The sequence below is a fragment of the Chiroxiphia lanceolata genome, chromosome 6 (genome assembly GCF_009829145.1).
Source record: "Chiroxiphia lanceolata isolate bChiLan1 chromosome 6, bChiLan1.pri, whole genome shotgun sequence".
NCBI classification, from domain to species: domain Eukaryota; kingdom Metazoa; phylum Chordata; class Aves; order Passeriformes; family Pipridae; genus Chiroxiphia; species Chiroxiphia lanceolata.
Genome location: NC_045642.1, coordinates 27661200 through 27683912, shown reverse-complemented (window position 1 = coordinate 27683912; position 22713 = coordinate 27661200). Strand labels below are relative to the sequence as shown.

At 38.7% G+C, this 22713-nt stretch overlaps 1 protein-coding gene across 1 annotated transcript; it reads right to left on the bottom strand.

Annotated features, from left to right (window-relative positions):
• Nucleotides 1-1766: 1766 nt before the first annotated feature.
• Nucleotides 1767-21783, bottom strand: SNAP23 (synaptosome associated protein 23). The gene is made up of 8 exons (XM_032689819.1): nucleotides 21675-21783; nucleotides 13946-14051; nucleotides 13312-13353; nucleotides 11926-11974; nucleotides 11300-11417; nucleotides 7728-7880; nucleotides 7065-7209; nucleotides 1767-4536 (listed from the first exon to the last, which is right to left on the bottom strand). Exons 2-8 carry the CDS (start codon nucleotides 14000-14002, stop codon nucleotides 4471-4473), a joined length of 630 nt encoding a protein of 209 aa, XP_032545710.1. The 5' UTR covers nucleotides 14003-14051; nucleotides 21675-21783; the 3' UTR covers nucleotides 1767-4470.
• Between the last annotated feature and the right edge of the window lie 930 nt (nucleotides 21784-22713).

The following is a 22713-nucleotide window of genomic DNA, read 5'->3' as shown; positions in this document are numbered from 1 at the left end:
ACAGAACAAAGCCCTTCAGTTACCAGATTTCCCTTTGCATTCACCAGCTCTGACAACTCCACAGTGGTCTATCATCAATATGTATAGACTTGGCAATGTGGTGCCACTCTGCTGTGGTGGCATTTTGGTTTTATTATTTTTTAACAGGAAATATGTGTGCACAGAGATGCTGCTTCTCTCATTTATCTTTTTTTTTTTTTCTATTCAACAAAGAGGTATAAGAAGAGATGGTAGAACAGTTGAAAATTATGGAGTTAGCAATGCTATAAAAAAGTCTTACTGCTTTTGGAAGCATTTGAGAAAATAACATTTCTTTTATGTGATCACTAATACATTTAGAAACCTTTCAGTTACTCATTGTTAGGCTCCTTTGCTACTTTGGAGTTATGACAACTATCAGAGCTTTTGTAGAGCAAAATGGAGAAAGCACCATGGAAAATACTGATTGGAGCAGAGTTAGTTCTGGATTAACAAAAGTTGTTCCAGAACAGAAGATGACTGTTTCAAGGAAAAAAGAACTGGCTGATACCCTTACATGTTTAACTCACAGCAGTGAATACTGTGACCAAGTCACATAGTAGAATGCTGTTCTATACATTTCAGTGCTCTGTATCATCTACTTGTAGTTTTATAGTGAGAGTTTGTTTTCCCTTCTCCTCACCCCTACTCTACAACTGAAGTTATAAAATGATTTTATTTCCATGCACAATTACACTTGCAGTTTCATAGCCTTGGAATTACTGAAGTAGAAGATGCTACCCTAGTTAACAAAGTAAACCATTAATGTATTTTATTTCAGACCTTTTGCTCTCCAATTTTCCATTTCAGTAAGATACACATCATCCATCTATTCAAACAGCATTTAGACACAGCATTGCTTCAAGTGCAGCAAAGGTGAATTAGCAACTTAGTCACTGCATCGTGTAAACAGTGAATTGTTTCACCATATAGCCTTCACAGAGGTAAGTTCTGCAGGTAGCTGCACAAGCAGCACGTGCTGCAATTCATACTGTAGCTATTGCTGTGTTAAGAAGATTGGTCTTTTGTCAAGGCATAGACGAGCTTGAATTTACCAATTATTGCCATTTAAGTGCACCCCTGGGACATGTGCTGCCTGCTCAGACTAGTTATGAAAGCAGGCTGTTCCTAATCTTTTTTTTTCTAGTTACTATATTAGTAATATACTATATTAGAAGTACTTTTTCCAAGCCCTTCCCAGGTAGGCTATTCTCTCTTGCGGCTCAGAACTGTTGCTAGTCAAAAGTCTGTGTTTTCCCCCACACCTACTCCCCTTTAAGAGCATTCTGGGAATCTCAAGCTCTACATATTAGAGAAAATACAAACTAAATTGCCTCACAAGTGAAATTGCATTGGCAGGAGGTTAAATCACTAGATTTTACCTACTGGACTATGTATATTCTAGGCATCTGTTACTGATACTTGACTGGAAAGTTTTAAAGGTATTTTTTGTTTCTTTATCATCCTGAAGTATACACCCATGTCAAATTGCAGTCTTTCAAAGAGATAGACACGTTTCATAGTTTGAAGCTTGGAGATGTTGATTATACAGGGATCCAAAGTAGACTCTTAAAGTTCACAATAGTCCTCTCTTCCCAACCACACCTCATACTTTGTTAGTACTATTCTGTGAAATAAAAATAGAAGAGAAACTTCCTAGTTGCATAGTACCAACTACTTCTGCCAAGTTTTTCAAGGACAGGAAACTAAACAACGACATTTTTAAGAGAAAATAATTTTAGAACACATTCAGTTATAAAAGTATGTATTTTTGTGCACAATATATAATTTAACAATCAAAAGCAGAAACTGTAAGCCTTCATTCTTAATAGCATTCAGACATACAAAGATGTACAAGGGTTGATTTCATACCATAGATACAAAAATTAGGCATCTATTCTATAGACAACAGTAAGACAATCCAAGTAGCAGACTGTGTTGTTCACTAACATAAAGGCACCAACTCCCTCACAGATTTGGCTCTTGCAGATCAGAAAATAGTATCGATGCTCCGCTAATACTCAAGCTCAGAGTCTCAGAAATTATTTCCTTGTGTGGTATTCATTGCAATATTACAATTCTGATATACCCATCACAGTGTTCTGTCAGCCAATGTGTTAATTTGTTGTTAGAGCTCAGGCGAGTCAAGAATATGGACTTGTAGTGGCAACGGAGAAAAACATTCCAATGTTTGGAATGTTCAAATGCTACAGAGCAGGTTTGCATTGTGTAAGCAGAATAAAGGTAACCACTTCAGTCTTCTGTTCCAGGAAGACAAATAACGTATACTTTGCTTTCAAAACTAGCAGCAAATAATCCTTCAGTTAACATGAAGTTTGTAAGAAGGAAAAAAAAAAACCCCTCATCCAAAATTCCCTACACTGTCTTATGTAGGTGGTTCTTTGAAGTTTACTATGCCATGTTCTTAAAAAGTACTTCTTTGCTACTTGGGTTTTTAAGCATATAATCTTCATTTACTGATTGGGCAACTAGTAAGCTTTTGAAATTCATTGGCTTTCCAACAATTACTGGAAGCTAGACAGGAGCCAATCCACAGTACTGAAGCATCTAATGCCCTAAAAATGACTTCACCTTCCTCACATAAGGCAAACTGCCACTGGCCTATTTATTACATGCAGCTGTTTCATCCTTTGGTCAGTTGTTTGGGTTTTTCTGTTTTGTTTGGTTAGGTTTTTGTTGAGTTTTGTGTGTGTGTGGTTGCTGATTTTGGTTTTTTTCTTTAAATATCAAGTTGTGCTGGGAGTGAACTGAAAATATACCCCTAATACTGACTGTATTTATGCTAAAAAGAAAACAAAATACCTAACACTGTCTAAACATTTCAATGGATTAGTGTCATCTCTAGCCCTGGGATTCAATATTAGTGGCTACAGGATACCTGTAGACTGTCCTCCCAAAAAAACCCCCATAATCCTATTAGTTTTAATTATTCCTCCAATCAATTTGGTTTGAAGATTTTTGCCATCCTACACTGAGTATCATGGGTTACTCCAAAGCATCACTTTCAACTGTAAAACAGGCATAGTATATAGCTGGGTGGAGTTAAAATTATATAAGCCACTTGCAATTTAATTACTATAAAGATTTAAAGAAAAATTCTGGAAATAAATCTAATTATATTACAGTAAAACCACAATGATTTTCTTCATAGGAAAGAGCTTCACCTCACCTGGTCAGAAACTCCTCTATTCTGCAATAGAACAAGAACTTTTAGTTGCAAGTAACTCAGACATGTAATATTTCCAATTGCCAGTCCCAATATCTGCAATAATAAACCAGTCAGGAATCTATTTAGAACTAGTTTATTTAGAACTAGCATACAGCTCATAAATGGCTACTTCTTCCTCCAGACCTGTGACAAAGAAGTTTTGATAAGTTTAAAAAGTACTCTCAAAGTCACTGCTGACAGCAAACTCTGCACCAGATTTCAGTCACTATTTTGTACTGGAGAAAGGCATAAACTGAACTCCAGTGAAAACTGGCCAAAAGAGAATAAGATATGGGATGCAAGAGATCTGCATGCTTTTCTACTCAATTTCTTCCAGTTTAGATGCATCATTCAAACACTTAGAAGTTAACTTTCAGATGAGGGGTGTAAAAATTTCCATCAAATAAATATTTTAGGGAGACAGTTTTATTTTCTTCTACTCACGTGTGCACAGGGTTTAGATCAGGCATATATATACACGCACAACAAATACCAGAACAACGCAGCATGATTTCCTAGTCATGGCCTCCAAAGTGATGCCAATTTACAGAAAAGAAATGGAAACCTCTATATCCCTCCAGTTACCATTACCTTAAAGTTCATGTGGTTAGGAAGTGTTTTAAAGCCCTCAGCCCACAAGCTGTAAGTAATGGGCCTCTTCAATTTTGAGATCCACAAACTCAACCCCAAACCAGTCATGTGGTTTGGATTGTAAAGCTATGGTTAGCATGCTAGAGATACAAGTTAGACAATGTTCACCAAGTCCCTATTTTAGTGAAGACACTCAACTTATGAGGTATTTCAAACAGTGCAAAGTGCCCTCTCCAACTTTCCACAACTGTGAATTCAGGTTACCCCTGCTTGTTCAACTTCAATAAAAGGACTGTATTTTCGGTGCAAGAAATTAAAAAAAAAAAAAAAAAGAAAAAAAAAAGAAAAAACTGGGAGGAGGAATAAAACATGCAAGAAGATTCTCAAAGCCCTAATACTTTTAGCCCTGAGCAGTACAGAGGAAGTGAAGGCAGATGAGTAGAAGGAAGTTGGCTGCTTTCTTTGAGTCAAAGCCATGTTTACATGAAGCAATAAGAGAAAATTAATTACTATAGAAAGTTACTGCTTCATTTTTCCCAGCCCCTCTTATTAAAGAATAGAAGTTTCACAGATCCATGAATATGGTGGTTTGCAGCTGGAGAGACAGTGTCATTGAACAATGACAGCAGGCTTTAATTCTCAATTAATTTCTTGGCTCTGATGTTGGCTTGCTCAATGCGGTCCCTGTTTGTATCAGCCTGAAAGAGAGAAATTCATACATCATTTGCAGACTCCATGCAAAACAGTTTAAAAATTCAAACTGACATGAACTTCTGAATTCCAAGGTATTATCACTGCGGTAGACAGAAGGGAAGCCAGTATATGCTGTCAATTTTGGCAGAAACAAAATCAGGAGAAATAGTTTTTACTCTTTAGCTGTAGACTTTCAAAACAGCAGCTTGCCTCAGCTGGTCAGGAACAATATTAACACAATAAGGAGATGAAAATTCCCTCTCTCCAAGTCTTTGGACATCTTAAGGACCTCTACAGAGCAACAAAGTTGTTCTGAACTAGAAGTGATAGTCAAAAGTAGACCTGGCATAAAGTCAGAATTATTTTGCTTAGCACAAATCCCTGGTTTTCATTCACGCACCCTCCAGTGTCCTAGTGTCATAAGAATATGGTATTTGTACAAAAAAGCTCTTTATTATTGTTTTACTACCATAAAGCATCAAAAAATCAGCTCACAACATCTAGGTTGAAAAAGTGTCAAAATACAGTTTTATTGAAAGGTATGATAAGGAGCTTTGAAATAATTCCTCAGTTATCCAGCCTGCAGTGGGGAATGTCCTCATCATTAGAGGAACTCCTAAGAAGTTCTACCTGTGCCAAGTATTAGCTATTTCACAACTTCACACTGCAAATGGCTGGCAAAAGGACATCTGCAGTTCAAGTCCTTCCCTCCTTTTCTCTCCTTCCTGCCTTTCAGGTCAAGGGTAGAGGGAGGGGCAAGAATCTACTATACAGAAGTGAGACTAACAACATTTCAGAAACACATCCATCTAACTACTAGATCTGCTTCTAAGAAAAAGCCAATAACATAAGTTTCATTACAGGTTTATTCAGATTAGGAGTCCTGCACACCACTGCAGACTACCAAAAGTCACCTAGTCAAGTCCATATATTTTCCAGATGAGTTAGAATTAAAAAAAGAAAAAAAAAAAAAAAACGAAGCATCAACTCTATTCTGAAGTTAAGCTTAATATTGCTTTTTGTTTCTTTATATGATACTGTCCTTTGGAGATTTACACTGAGCATTTTGATTTGGTTTTCATACTGTTCACTAGATTAAAAAAGTTATCAACAGAAGAGGATTAATTTAATTATCCTGACACAGGTTGCTAGTCACAAAGCCAGGAATTGCACTTTCATTTTCACTGTGTTCTGTAAAGCAATTCTAACTTGTATACAATCATATTTTAAGAATTAGTAAGACTTGATCAGCAAGATTTTTTCAGACCACTACAGCAAAAAAGCATCAGGCCAAAACCAGATGCTTTAATCTACTAGAAACACTATTGCTAAAAACAGTAATTCCTACTTGCAGTTCATTTGACCAGGCAATTTTTAGTCTGCTTTATAAGTTGTAAGAATTTCCCACCTAATTTTAAACTCCAAGGAATATTCTAGCGTACTTTAAAGTGTTTGACTTTTTTACCTGATAATCAGATCTACAATTTCAAGAACAGCAAAAGACAGTTAAAGCATCCTCCATAGAATCATGTTGATTTGCCTTATTAATACAACAACCCCTTAATTACTAGACAAAATTGAAATGTTGACACAAGTACAACCAGCATTTTTGTCAAACTAGCTCTGTATATTTGAGAAAACATAATTTATCTTGCTTTTAACTCTACTACACATTTCGGTGAGATTTTTAACTTTGAGATTTTTAAACTTCCCATTTTGTCTTAATACTAAAATTTTACAGGAATTTGTATTCACTGCTGCTTTTTGAAGTCTTTAATATACACTAATCATTGAAGCTTTCATTTCCTTTCTAAACCAGGATGTTTGTAAGAGAATTTTTAATATAGGCATTTCTAAAATAGGCCTAAAATACTCATTAAGTTTCCCTTTGAAAGACACCCCCTTCTGCCAAACATATTTATATATGCTTAATCTGTTTGGGGAATCTAATATTTAAGCAATATAAAGTAATAAAAAAAGAAATTTACTGTGACTAACTTCATGTGCAGATGAAGGCAGACCATGTCCCTGGGCACCTACAAACCTCATTATTCCAAAGTCTTCTCAGCCCCAATATTAATTTGTCCCCAAGAATTAGGGCAATGAATTACCTGTTTTATTTTATATTTAATTATTCTAGTGACTTTTTAGAAATTCCAGAAGAACCTTCCTATTTTTAAAAATACCTATTCCCTACCACATAAAAGATTTCCTGCAAGCAACAATCCCCCAGTTATACCTCCAGTAAATGTTTTTCCTTTTGATTCCATCAAGTTTATTTGTTACCAGAGTAAGTAGTAACCTGTATATATGCTGTATATTTAGGTTTCCTGACACTCTGAAGCATTTGAATCTTCCACTACTTACCCAAACATCAAGGTATATTTCCCATTGAAATCACTGCAACCTAGAGGATGGTATAACCTTAATGCATATTTACTGCAAATACAGATAGATAGGACAGTAGCACATTCCTAGTAACTTCTCAGTTCCAACCTCTAAGCTGAAAGCAGAGAACACCTTTGACACTTACCTTTACATTTATCCGGTCTATTTGTTTATTCTGGGCATCAATTTCATTGCCCATATCCAAAGCCATGTTTTTCAAATTCCCAAGAATGTTTCCCACTTGAGCAAGATTTTCATCCATTTCATCTTCTCTGGCATCATTTGTTATTCTGTTCAAGTAATTAAGGTAAAGTTTCAAGAATCAAGAACTTGCTTTACTCTAGATCTAGTCTAATAGGACTTTGCTGCACAATGTATTCAAGCCAAGGTATGTTTTTCCCCTTTCAAAGCCCCCTGCATTCCAAGCAAGCATCTACCAAAAAAAAGGTGCTAAGCTAGCCATTATTACAAAAATAGCCTTAAAAATTATAATACTAGCTAACAGAGGAATTTTAAGACATGAGTTTATCTCAAATACACTTTATGACTAAGAGAGTCTCCTTTTTTTTTTTAAGAGTCCCCTCAATAACTGAGCACTAAGCTCTATAGTCCTCACATCCAGAAATAGACTGATAATATCACCACTATTAAACAAAAAAAAAAAAAGAAAGTGTAAGATGAGCACAGCATAGGTGTCTGCCATCTCCTTTCCAAGCTATAACAACTCCTTCAACTTACTATTTAACAACTTCACCTAAAATGCATCTGAAAGAAGCTGATAACTGCTAAGAAATATGAACAAGCAAACCTTGTAATATATCCACCACTTGGTCCTCCAGAAGTCTGAGGCTGCTGCTGGTTTATACGTCTTGGTTGCATGGATATCACATGATCTGCTGAGTTCTCCGTTCCATCTCCCCAGGTTGCTCTATATGCCTTGCTGGCCTCAAAGTTCTTTGTCCTACTCCAGAAAGATAAGAAATCTGAACGACTACCTCAGAAATATGGCTTCCTGACTGAAATTCAGTATCAATCTAGGGTTTTCAGAAACATTTGTCTTGTGCCTTAAAGAGATTTAGTTTTGTATGGATAAAGCCTCATCTATATAATACAATTTCTCATATCTTGATAGTACAAACACAACTAAGGACAGTGATTAATGTGATCTTAAGCTTTAACACAAGAATTAAAGTAATATACTTCACCAGGAGACAGAAGCTTATGACAGTAGCAGGAAGGCTTACATGTCACAAGATGAAGTTGCACTTACAACAGGCATTAGTATAATCAATCATGATTGATTACTTTTCAGGAAGAAATGGGGATGAGTGAAAAAACTTCCTCAAAACACAAATAGCTATACTATGCAAGAAAACCATAAATCACTATAGGTTTTTATAAAACACTTTCTGTTGCCAAGTCTTTCTTTTTAATGTTTCTCAGGGTAATTTTGATTATAAAATAACAGTAATCATATTTAAATAGCTAATGCATTATGCAATTCAATTGTACTGACTCCATTAAATCAAAACAACTTACCATTATACTTCTATCACATAATTCATAAGAAAAAAAAAATTTAGAAGCACACTGACACAAAGCAGTCTCAGGAATCACAGAGCCACAAAAGCAAGAAGGAAAGAAAATATAACACAAAAATAACTGATCTAAATTGGGGTCAGTTCTCATTTTGAGAAGAGTATTCTCATGTTCACCTTGTTTTCTGGCATTTTCAGGTTTAAGCTAGACAATCCAGATTCCACTGCCACTTTTCTGCTTCTTTAAAAGCCTTTGAAGGGAATCTGTAGTGTCTTTCAGTACATCTAACTTTACAGTTACCTGTAATCAATTTCTATAGATACAGTGCCTTTCAGTAGCCCAGATGTTATACATTTGAAGTGTGAAATTCACTGCAATGAAGAAATATTCCCCTAATTCTACTGGCATTTATGTATTTGAAATGGGAAATGGTTTTTCCCTGTCAGATCCTACAAAAAGTAATCTAGAATGAATACACGAAGGGGAAGAAATGGAATCACTTGTCAGTTCACAATTGAAGTGTTGACCTTGCAAAACCCTAAAGAAACCTAAACTAGTCAATTCTAGCTCTTTGTACATACACAAGCTTACAGATCTCTTTAGGTTTACAGCAACTAGATTGAGCATTATATTTTAATCTCTTTCATAGTAAAGCCACAACAGCAGGAGAACTTTGCGTGATTTGCTTCTGGATAAGCAAAGTCTTAGGTCTCAGAGGCAACTGTAAGGACTTTATTACCAAAAAACAAGCGGCCTGAAAATTAGTATCACATCTGAAGGAGACAGCTAGAAACAGCATTGTTTGACCTAAACACAGTTAAGAACAAAATTTCTCACCACCTGTTTTTAAGAGCTGTTTTTCAAATTCAACTGAATATTTCAAATGTTCACTTCTCTCATGTTTCATTTCTGTAAAACTAAAGCTATTTATACAACTTGCCATACCAGCAAGAGCTCAAACAGTTGTTCTCCATTTCTGTAACTACTACCCCTCTGTAGTAATGGGTATTTGCTATTCACATCAGTATTACAATACATCAGTCATAAGGAGACCTGCATGCAGACAGACATCATGCACATGCAAGCACAAAGACAACAGAAGCATCACTTCAGACAGCTGGTTAAATATGCATCTGCACTACTAAGACTGACCTTGTCCTAAAATCCACTTTCACCAGTTTAAGTGAATACAGCTTCTTATCCTAGTCTTCATTTTTAGAAAGCAAGCGTCAGTGTTAGAAGAGAATGGAGGAAAGAATGGAGAAGAAAGAATAGTAAAGACCAACAAACAGGCAACTTGTTATTAGTACATAGATTGTAAAACAGTACTGCCAGTATTGTGTTTTTAGAAAGCTTTTATACATAATCTAAGCCTAGGAGAAATTAGAAAAGCAATATTTAATTCAACAAGTGTTCCAATTTAGCTTTATGCTCATGAAAAAAATGAAAAGTTTTGGAGATAACTGCTTGACAAATAATTCTGGCACTGACAGATTGATGTACCAGTAGATATATTAAAGACACTCACTGTTTCTTCTTCTGCACTGCCCTCTACTTATCTGGTAGATTTTTTTTTTCCTGCACATTACAGTCCATTTGGTACACAACTCTTATTTCTTTTCTTGTTATCTGTGTACTTGGGAGTGCCACAAGAGTTCACAAATTCTAAGCTTGCTCAGTGTCAATAAGCTGCTTAGCTTCAGTGAAATAAGACTATCAACTATAGAAAACAAAGACTGAGTGTATCAAAATACTCAAAGTCCACCAGCTTGATCCAACTGATATAAAGCAGGAAGCATACCTATCCAGAGGTCAGGACAGAACTATCTGTCTTTTCCAGGGCCTCAAGCTCTAGGACTTTCAGTCTTAAAAGCCACATTCATATCTATCCTAAATGATCCTCAAAGTATTCTCCTGGATAACCAGACTCAGCCACTCCAAGGAATCTCTATCTAAACTTCTGCTGCCTCCCAGTTGAATAAGATTTTTTTGCTCATGCTAAAGAGCAAAAAACAACAAATACACACACTATTCGTTTCAGTTACCACACTCAATTTATTTCTCCTTCATTTGGAAGAAATATGATCACATCCAATTCACTCAAAACAATTCGACACGCTGCTTAAAGGTTAAGCTAGTACACCCTCAAAAAATAATTCTGCTCATTGTTCAGGCTGTTTAGGTGTTTAAAAGTACAAATCAAGTGCCATACAAGATTACTCAACTGACTTGGATATGGTAGCCATAACAGTGATGTTATAAAGGTAGTGCGAAGCAGGTCTGCAAGAGTTTATATAGCCATTATTGAAAAGATTAAAGCTTTAACACCAATGTCTGTTCTGTTCTCCTATTCTCCTACTCTCACCCTCCCTAAAGCATGAATGTTTTCTAAATGCCTAGGGAACCAATATTACTTTCCTTCCCCAAAAAATAAGTTTTCTTGCTTTTAAGTTAGTACAAAAGCGTTTTTGTGAAAAAAAGATTTTTGGAGTCAAATTTCTCAGAGGCAGGCACTTACATATTTATTTGCAGTCCTATTTGGTCTCATTTGCATGGACATTGATAGTATTCCACTAAATATCAGCTTTAAGGAGGTTAAGGCACAATTGGGGAGATTGTTACACAGCAGCTATATTTACAGTGGAAGGGGCACAACATATGGTTAGATGCAAGTAAGCTTTAGCTACTCTTATACAATTTTATAAGGGTGCAGCTCTACAAACCAAAAGAATCAACTTTGCTAGCATTTTTTAATTAGCTCTTTTATTAGTGATCATCTCCCAGTACAGCAGCTACTGGGAATATTCTACAACTTCAGACCCAAGTACCAATATAACTGACCTGTTACAAGGGCAGACACAGAGCCCACAACATTTGTTGAGCTCTGTCAGTGTCTTTTCAGCTTCTCTCATGTCCTTATTTATCTGGTCCATGCCTTCTTCTATGCGATTTAGTTGTTCTAGGAAAGAAACAAGTAACCTGAATAAACATGGATTGGGGGAAGATGAGGGTGGGGAATATTAAGATTTCTTTAAAGTAGGAACTTAACAAGTTTCAGTTCTATCTTTATACCAAGACTAAAGCCTATTTTCTTTCCTGCCTTCTGGGATTTTTTTTTAAGATAAATATTAAGTGATAAGTTTTGTTTACTACATGAAAAATATATTCCTTATCCTTAGACCAGCACTTTTTTTGCTGCTTTTAAAATAAATGCACACAGTTACATTCATGGGATGGTGGAAAGAAGCAGCTTCTGTATTACATTGTAACTAACATTATCTCTGAACTACTTTAAAACCTCTTTTAAATACTACAAACACTTGTGAAAAACCAACTAGCAAATCTCATTTTCACATAAGTAGTCTTTAAGAAACCTTTAGTTTCAGCAACAGCTCTTGAATGATGATTTTTTTCTTACAGTCATAATAATGACTTTTAGTGTTAGGGAGCAAGAAGGAAGAACTTACCTCCTTGTTCATCTAGCATGGTAATAGTTTTGATGCCAACATCCTGGGACTGCAGAAAGAAATTTAGTTGAAGATATAAAACCAGATTTCAACACAGTAGTGCAAAATCTGAAGGTCTTCATAGTAAATCGGATAATCCAGCCAAGTTTATAATAAAACACTGTGCTAGAAATAACTTCTGTAGTAAAGCTATTTAAAGTTTCAAATTAGATCCTATGTTAGTGAAACAGGCTGATAAGCATCTCACCTATCTCAGTTAGTGGTGCTTTTGTGAGGGTTTGGCTTTGTTTTTTTACATTACAACAAGATGATAAAATTTATTGTAATAATCATATTGAACTATGACAACACCAAGCTAAAAAGGTAGACCTAGCTGTGCCTCATTTTGAGAAGCAGCATTGAGTCTGTTCTTTATCCCTACACCCTTCAATAGGGCTGACAAGGCCTTGAGTCTTGGAAGCCAGAAGAGAAGAAAACAAAATGAAACCTGCATAACCATTCTTGAGAATTCAGCACAAGAGATCATGAAGAGAATAGACCATCACTAGTTTTAGAACATGAAGCAAAAGAAATCAGTACTGAGGAATGTACTACAATACAGCTCTTTGCTGGCTCAAAGTCTTGAACCTAGCATGCAAGTTGCACCCATGCTTTAAATTAAACTGGCAGCACAGAATCAATCACCAAACTATGATATCAACAGAAATTTTTGTTGGCTCACTACATGTACTTCACATTTGTGTTAGAGAGTTATTCATTAGGCTATGCTGATTCCAATGCCTCACTGGTAAAAGCAGCATCTTCAGCAAGCCATAACAGCACAAGGAAATAGATCCCTCATACAACTTCACTCAGATAAACCCAAAATACAGATTTGGTTCAAGTCATGTACAGGGGTGTTGAGAGTTTCATCAGTCTTATCTTTAAAGTTAAAACTGATGAACAGATTGTAAGGTGTATGTAGAATTACTTCTGTTTAGAACCAAAAGCAGCCCTGCTCTCTATTACTCCACCCAATAAAGCCCTACTGTCCTCAAAGTGAGACATTTTCACACTGTTCACAGGTAAAGTGAGCTAAAAGACAAATGAAAGAAGTAAGGGACAAAGTCATAACTGACCATCATAGACTTTTTATAACTGATCTGTAGCATTTGGAGATTAAGTAATTTTGTTTAAGAGAAAAACAGGTAAAAACAGGTAAAACCCTTCTGACATAATGTGAAATTCATGAAGTTTAAGTCATTCCAACTCTACTACTGAATTAAAGCAGTAACTTCTACTGACGCGTGTCTTGAGAAAGACAAAAAGCTGATTAAGCTAACTGTGACAGTTAACATGTTGCTTCTTATACTTAAATCCAGAGGGAATTCTAAAGCTTTTCCTTACCTCAATGGCCAAACCAAGAATCCTCCTTGTGCTTTCCAAAGACTACAAAGAGAATTTTAAAATGAGTGTATTAATTTTCTGTGTATATTTATATCTATCTATATATCTATCTCAGTGTATGAAAGTCTTCTTTACCAGTTCATTGTAGCAAGGCAATGAGTATACCAAGGTCCATCAACCTGTTTATATCTAATACATGCTACAATACAGTCATAGTAGCAGCACATTACTTTTTTTTCTTGGTTTTTGGTCCTTGCTAGTACTTTGCTTATCCCATTGGAAAGTCATTATAAAAGGAGATATATTCAAATCGATTTTAGTTAAATAAGAAAGTCATGAAGTATCAATATGACTAACAAGACTGTAGGTACTCAACCCACATTGTGTCTCTGCAGTCAGGAGTGGGTGGGTGATCAGTGCTCAGTCAAGCAGGTGACTTTACAGTTCAGATGTTTAAATTCATTCTTATTTTTAGGAGTAGTCTTCACTCCAGTATTAGCCAAGTAAAGTGAAAATTTAAAACATTCAGCTACACCCTTGCAGAATCAGTACTCCGGTCTGTCTATTTTTAAAAGGACATTCTAATTTCATCAGGCAAGTATTGTAATCCTAGATATCTTCCTACAATATTTACCTCATCAGTGACCTGGTTGGCCCTCAACTGAATTTCTTCTGGTGATAGTTCTTCCATGATGAGGTAATATTACTTGTATGTAATCACGCTAAAGAGAATCTTCCCCCTGTAATAAGAGATACCAGTTAAGCATCATATTTATCCTTTCATCAGTATTTAGAGTTGAAACTAGAAGGTAGTTCAAAGAATGAAAGCCTATACACTTCATTCTGCTTAGTACAACACCTAGGACTAGAAGACACTAAAATAATTATTCAGCTGATATGACCTAACTTAGGAGCTAAGAGAAATACAGGAACAACTGGTATATCCAATAATTTCCTTTCCAAGACTTGGGTTCCTAAACAGTTTTTGAAAACTCTATTGTTATTTTAAGGTAAAAAAAAAAATAAGGAAATTAGGTCTTAAAATAACAAGTTTCCCCATGTTGGAAAAGCACATGGGTTTGCCCAGTAATCCAGAAACAAATTCATTAAGATCTTTAAGTTACTAGCATAAGTTTTAAGTGTTCTTTTCATTCCCATTGAGGGATTTCAAGAGTCATAAGAAGGGGAAACATTTTCATAGATAAAACACCACCTAAAATGATTCCAGTCACACTCCAGAAGTAGTTGTTGTTATGGTATGGTGAATTCCTCAAATCACATGAAGAGCTACTTCATGTACTGTTAGCTATCAAACCATTCCCGCTCAACTTTGTCCTATTTATGTTAGCTGACAGAGGAACTACCAATCCATTTTTGACACAAATAAGATAAAGTAACACACTAAACCAGAAAGTGTCTGAAGTTGTATCTGACATTAGATAATTGCTTGAAAACACAAGTATTTGCCACCAAATCACAGAAGTTCAGAAGTAAGGGTAACGTTGGAAGGAACCACAGTGGGTCATCTGATCCAGTCTCCCTGCTCAAGCAGGGTCATCCTAAAAACACACAGCACAGGATTGCATTCAGAGGGTTCTGAATATCTGCAGTGAGGGAGACTCCACAACCTCTCTGGGCAGTCTGTTCCAGCGCACAGTCACCCACACAGTAAAGAAGTTCTTCCTCATATTCAGATGGAACTTCCTGTGCATCAGTCTCTGCCCATTGCCTCTCATCCTATTGTTTGGCACTACCGAGAGAAGAGCCTGGATCCTTCCTCTTTACACCCGCATTTCAGACACTTACAGACATTGATGAGGTCCCCTCTCAGTCATCTCTTCTCAAGGTTGAACATGCCCAGCTCCCTCAGCCTTTCCTTGTATGAGAGATGCTCCAGTCCCTCAATTATCTTTGTTGCCCCCCACCAGACTTGCTCCAGGAGCTCCATATCTCTCTTGTTCTGAGGAACCCAGAACTGGACACAGGACTCCAGATGTGACCTCATCAGGGCTGAGTAGAGTGGCAAAATCACCTCCCTCGATCTGTTGGCAATGCTCTTCTAATGCATCCCAGGATACCATTGGCCTTCTTGGCCACAAGGACACACTGCTGGCTCATGGACAGCTTGTTGTCCACCAGGACCCCCAGGTCCTTCGCTGCAGAGCTGCTTTCCAGAAGGTCAGATCCCACCCTGCACTGGTGCAGAGGGTTATTCTTCCCTGGGCACAGGACCCTGCATTTGCCTTTGTTGAATTTCAGACAGCTCACCTCTGCCCAGGTCCTTCTGAAGGGCTACACAGCATTCTGAAGCCTCAGTCGCTCCACCCAGCTTTGTGTCATCAGCAAACCAGTTCTAACAGCTGACAGACAAGCTTTGTGTTCCCCTAGCTTGCTCACATCTTCCTGAATAGTTCCACTGCCAGTCAGCAAGAAGTTCTATAGAAACCCACAGCATTCCTCCACTTTCCCCTTAAATCAATGGTATTTGGTCTTGAAACTGTTTTAAATTGATCTAACACTGAAGAAATACAGCTGCAAGATGTAGAGGGAAAAACCCTTCCACATAGCAGACAGAGAAAATCCAAGATTCCTCAAAGCTGAGGTAAGCATGTGTTTATCTTCTGATGCTCATATTTGGACACAGTGTTTTGCCTCTTGTGAAATGAAACCATACTCTAAAACAATATTTCACATAACTGCAAAGACAAATGACCTATGTGCGAGGAAGCTAAGTAAAACCACTCAGAACACTTGGTTAAGAGATAAATGTTCTGACGATCTTTTATCGTGGATAATAGGGTACAGTTATTTTCTAGTCTTTTCTGATAATTTCTTAAGGTCTTATGACACTGAGAACAATGAGAGAACTCTTCTTTCTCTATACTTCCCAGCAAGCTTACTCACCTTCACTTTTCAGCCATTGTCTTTAGAGCTATGCAAAACAAGATGGCATTTTCTTCTTAAAACAGGCTCAAGAAAGCATTCTCTTTGAATTTGTTTTATTATAATTTCTGTTTAAAACTGAACATTCAAACCCAATGTGTTAGATTCCAAAAAGCCAGTTTTATTCCCATTAGTTTGCAGCACTGCTTTTGTAAGCCCACACATAACCTGCACAGTAGCTCCGCAGAGGCAATTAGTGCCATAAAGCAGAATAGAAAACGACATTCCCTAGGCAGTAAAAAGACTTTTCACCATACAGCAGTTTAAAACAGTCAAAAAAGCACACAACAGTAATTTAAAAGAAACCAAATATTTCCAAAAAAGCCTGTTTCCAGAGACGTAAATACACACTTGATATTTGCATGCCTAATTGGAATAGCTGAACATAGTATGTGCCTTTACTGCAAGATATCTCTAAAGAAGTTACAACACCCAAGATGACATCATTTGTATTGAAATAACAACTCAGCTATTCCAACAGAACACAGTATACATACATAAAGGATACTCATTCGCCCATCTTTCTGCTGAGGAATTGGAGCACCCGTTGAGGTATCCAGCTCTTAAGTTAATGGTATATGACAAAATGGTTCTGTATCCAAGGCATTAAGATTACTCAATAAAGACAAAATATACAGACAGAAAAACTTGATACGGCTAAAGTGTACCTAACATGTATTTTTATTATGATAATTGCCAAGGCAAGCATTTATTTTAATATCCATGTTCAATGCCTATTTGTTTTGCTTTCCCTCTCCTTCCATTTTAAAAATCCTAACCACAAAGTAACCAACGTGAAAAAAGAGGACAGCCCAAAATGAGACTTCATAACTATAATGGAACAACAGTCTGCCATTTTAGCTTATTTTCTCTCTAGACCGGCAAGTTTTAAACAAGTAACTAATGTGCCTAAATACAAGTAAAACTCCTTTGAAGAAGGATGTGATGTCAGCTGTATTTACTTTTCATTATCAAAAAGTATTCTGCAGTATTTACTCAGTTACCAACCTGCAAGGATTAAAGTTAAACGCATTTCAGTACAAGTCTCCCTCTGCCCCTTACATAGGAAGGCACCTACAGACTATGCAAAACTAAGCTTGCTACAAAAATACATCTTCATGAAGTAATGGGCCTCATGAAACTTTTCTACCAGGAAATTTAAGACTACAACACATTCATATAAAAAAAGGAAGATTCATAGTGAAACAAGAGCAACAAGGAAATAAATCCATGGCCTGCAAATCATAATAATCTGATTTTATTTTGGAGATCATGAGGGCAGAAAAAGTTCCTTGAAATCCCAATTCCAACCACAATGTTATCTGTTCATAAGTCCTGTTAGGCTAAGCCACCCCATAAGCTCGCCACTATAATGCATTTTAAAGTTATGGTATTACTGCCCAAGACAGCTGAGGATGGTTTAGGCTGAAGTTACTTCTTTCTCTTGGACAAGAGGAACAGTGAGGTAAAAGAAAATAGATTTATGTCTGCACATACATTTTTTTCCACTTACTCTGCATTTAGTCATGCCTCTAAAAACTGTGAAAAAGTTTCAATTCATCCTCCTATGTTAAGTTCTTAGGTTGGAGATGACCGAGGAAAAGAACGCAAGGGTGATTTTACCGAACTGTTTAAAACATTAAGATGTTTCCTGCAAAAGAATGAAGGACATTACAAGCACTTTTGGGCTGATTTTGGTATGGTGCCAGATCCATTTAAAGCATCTCCGGCTTAGAGATCTTGATTTGGTTTATCAACACACCCATAGCAGCTGAAGCATTTTAGTAGGTTCTTTGTCTAATTTGAAAAAACTGGAGAGTGACACAGAGTGATGTCAGCTATGGTTATATCTGTATTAGCAGTAGGGTGGTCTTGGGAGAAGACAGGGCAAATTTTTGCTTGGGAAAAGCACTGCTCACATGGCCACGTTTCAGGTGGATCAGTCACAAGTGTTAAATCAGAGTTCTGTCCCAACCCCAACTATTGAACTGAGAGCTAACATCTGCCAAGCCATAACTTTCGTAGTGGAATAGCAGCAAATTCAGTGTTAGCAATACACACAGTGACCTACTGTCTGCATGTACACATCTTCAATTCTAAATATCTGCTTGTGATCAGAAAGCCAAGGCAGTATTACTTCATCCAACAGCAGCTCACTGGCTGGGTTTCCTGAAAATAGGCAAATTAAAACCTCTGGAGGGGAAAAAAGCATTTGAATTGACAGACTCTCAAGGTCCAAGTACTGTTTTATGCAGCCAGCAACAACATAATTCATCCTGGCCACTCACCTTCCCAGATCACACAGTAAAAATTAACATGAAATTTTTTTTGTTGTCCCTCTCACCGGTCTAAGATACTCCTCTCTACCACTAAGGGTTTTCATTTTCATTCAGAATTACTTGCAAACCGGAAGCCAGCTTTCTGTGCCAACACACTCAGTTTCCAACGTAAACAAGTTCCAAAAGCCAGTACAACAGTGAGGCTGCACAGTGTTTTCAAGGGTTTTTCAATACCAATAATCTTCTTAGGCTTATGATACACTTCCAAGTTATTATAAGCTATAGTAGGCAATTTACACGCTGCTTGAACACGTTTTTCTTCAGCACTAGTTGAGAAGAAATTCTGATGCTCATTAGCTCTAGGAAAAAAGACAACTTACTTCCTTTCTTTATGATAGTCATGACGCATTCAGGCTGTGCTATCCAAAGCACTTGAAACCCTTACTGGTCTTTATGAATTTAAATTAACTGCAGGGCACTACAAGACCTAATAAAGTGCTTGTTCAACTTCAGTTACACAGTCCATGTCTGTAAAAGACTATAGACAGGAGCAGGCTGTCAAAAGTGACAAGTCGACTTGCATCAGACCAATAAATTGTTTTGACTGATTGCACTTTCACAAAACCACCTTGAGTGACAAGACTTTTGTCCTGCATCTCTGGCTGGAGATCTGCAACAGTTTTGTGCCTCTGACAGGCAGAATACCTTTCAGAAATTTGTCATATATCCACCACATTTGCTACATATCATAAATTGATCCCTTACTCACCATCTGAGGGTCCTCTATTCGAACCCAGCCCTTTTGCTATGAAGATACGCTTCTAATCAATATCGCAAAATTTTCTTCCTTCTTTACCAATAACTCTAAACTAAAAGCTAAACACAAATGTTTACCAATTGTTGGGCATTTCAGGTTTTTTTCTGCTGAAGATGTTTTGGTAACATCGATAACACACAGTAGACTGTGCTTTGGTTCCATAAAGGAAGAACAAGTAAGGCATCCACAATTTTCTTGTGAGTAGGAAGTAAAGTGAGAGAAGAAGAAATCAACATAATACTTTTGGCCATGGAAGACAATGGCTGCGAGAACTGAAAGTTGGTATAAGATTATCTCTTTAATATCAAAACCATAAGGCTTATTAAGGTTACTCATTTTTATAAATTCATGATATTAAAGAATCCTACCCTTTCTACTTCCAAATAACAGTATTTGACTATCTCTTCATTTCAGAAGAAAGAGAAAGTAATACTTGCACTCTACCCTTTTAACATTTAGTAAGAATACTAAAACCCATACAACTCCCAATTCACTAATTCTTTCATGGGATGTTTCATATAAATACCAGGGAAAAAAAGAAGAGCTACTTTCCAGTACATCTAAAAGTAAGATTGAGAAACGCAGCCTATGCCATTTTATCACAAGAGGAAGAGCTAGGTGATGACATAACCCTACTGTTGCAGCAATTGACTGAAAGACATAATCCCATGAGTTGTATTTTTAGCCATCAGTGAATTGGTACAGACTCAGGTGATTGTGGATGCTCTCAGTTCTTTCACTTATAAAGCAAACTGTTGGCTTCACCAGAAGACAGAAAAATTCATGAAACAATATTCTTAGAAACATGAATGTTAATTATGAAATGTATGTACATGCTTGCAAAGATCAAAAATTAAGCAGTTTACAAGCTAGGTACCTTTGTGTTAAGGGTTGGAGGCTTTTGTTCTTTCAAATTCATCATCGCTAACGTAGTTATTGTTTTCTTAAAAACCCTTCCTTAACACAAGCAATTATCCTATTTGTTAGAAATTCAGCCCAGATAATGCAGGGTAGCACAAGGTATCAGCACCAGAATGTACTCCTCCACACGATTATGCCTACAAGATAAATGAATAAAGCATCTGTGACCCTGGGGGAAGAGGCCAGGGCCCAAGAACAGGACACAACTCCGCATGCTTCCTGCTTTCTTATCAGCTTCCTGAACACACTGCACAGAGGCGATAGCACAAAGAACGGGCGTGAGCAATGCCACCTCCTCTGTGCAGCTTATTCAGTTCTGTACTCATCTCAACAATTCATTTTTGTCCCTGGAAAGGCCTCGTGAAACCTCCTTCAAATCAGTTACTGGCCAACAGAATTTTATAATCAAACTTTGATTCACATACAGACAATAACAGATTCCATTTCTTCTAATGACACAAACTGTGCTGTATAATAACCTAGTTCAAAAACTGCAGAGCTGAGGTCAGGCATTTGTTACTAGAATGTCAGTAAGCAATTAACTGCTCAATTCCATCAGTCAATCAATACCATAGGAGGCTTTCCCTTTGTCCCTATACACCTCCCTACATAGCTGTTCTCTCTACAGCACAGGATCAGGTTTGTTTATGAAGGGGAAGTAAAACAACATCCTTAGTTCTGAACACTGAGCATATACTGCCCTTTTTGAGGGAGCAAAAAAAGAGGAAGGTAAATAGCTACAGAAATTGCATCAAGAAATTTCCAAAGTTTCTTAAGCTCGTTTACTTAGGTTGTCAAATCACGTGTATTGATTTGATAACCTTCTTGTGTGAAACAGAAAGTGAAAAGAGGGGAAAAAAAGTGAAAAATAAAGCTGACTCTTATTAGCTTCCCAGAAGAGCCAAGAGCATCGAGACGGACAGCTGAGGGAAGCACCAAAACACAGGTTACGTTCGATGATTTTGATTACCACTACAACATGTTACGGCTGAGTTCAAAGGCAGCCGGGCACAATGTAGGTTTAAGAAGACGCAGCAATAAGTGGATTTTCTCCTGTATCCTATTCACGGGCTCTCGCCAAGCAAATAAAAACCACCGGCAGGGGGGCGCCCGCAAGGCCTCCCCATACACGAGGGGACGGGCGCAGCCCAAGGCTGAGGCAGGGGCTTGGAGGGCCCGGGTCCGCCCCCGGCCTCGCCGCGTCCCGACCGCCCCCTTACTCCGTGCAGGCAAGACCGGCCGGCAACCGCGGCCGGGCCAAGGCCGCCTCGGCCCACAGAAGCTCCCGCCCGCCCTGCTCAGGGCGCTACGCGGCAGGAAACCGGCCAAGGACCGAATCCGCCCGGCTACCGCCTTGCCCGGGGCGCTGCGAGCTAGCACAGCCCGCCCCGCCGCACACCTACCGGCACCGCCGCCGCCGCTCCCTCCCGCCGAGCCGGGCTGGGCCGTGCTCAGCCGCCCCTTTAAGGTCCCATGTCCCGCCCGCCCCCGCTGCCGAGCGCCGGCCCGCGCGCGCCGCCACCGCCCCCGGAAGTGAGGGCGGGCACCGCCCATCCGCCACTCCCAACATGGCGGTGGGAACCAGCCGCTCCCGCAGAGGCCTTGATACACCTCTCATGGCGCCGCGCGGGGTTGGGGCACATGAGCGCCGCCCCGGGCCGTGCGGGATGTGCGCGGTGTCCATGCAGAGTGTGTGGAGCGTGCGCCGTCCGTGCGGTGCCCCGCGGTCCGACCGCGCTGAGCGGAGCCGCGTTAGCAAACAGCGCGGCACAGAAATAGCCCTGTTTGTATCAGCGAGGCTTTTCCTCCAGTTAAGTTTCTCTCTATTAGGACGATGCGTGTCAACTCTCTTCTGTCACCAGCGGAGAGAACGAGGGCAGAAAGGGAAAGCTGCTGTTGGCAGTCACAGACCTCATCTTTTCCAGCTGGACTGGGCAGCCTTTCCCAAGATGTATTCCTTCTCGGGTGTGGATGCTCAGGTTGTTGTCGGATCCCGTACCTGCTGTAAGGTTGCAAGCACTGCCAGTACTGCCGAGAGCTCTCACAGCACCGGGGCCGCAGCAGCTTACGCGGCTCGTTGAGCCTATACAAGGTCCCTCTGCCAGTGAAACTGCTGCGATCTCAGGCCCTTGGTTTCCCTCCTCTCCCTCTCGGAGCATCTCGGGATGTTCTGAGCTCCTGCGGACTTTGGCTTCACAAAAAGTCCCAATGGAGTAAGGTTATTGTACGCTGCAAAACGCAGGCACGAGCCCCTTTGCCCTCCTGTATTCCAAACCACCCCTGGAGCAGATTTCCCGGACGCAGACGCCCCGACAGGGCCGGTCCAGCACGATGTTCGTGGCTTCTCGTTGCTGAGGTAACCGCGGGCTTCGGCGCCTGCTTTTTAGAGCGGCAGCACGTGGCACTATGCGTGTTTTCAGCGCTGTATTTACATACAACAGC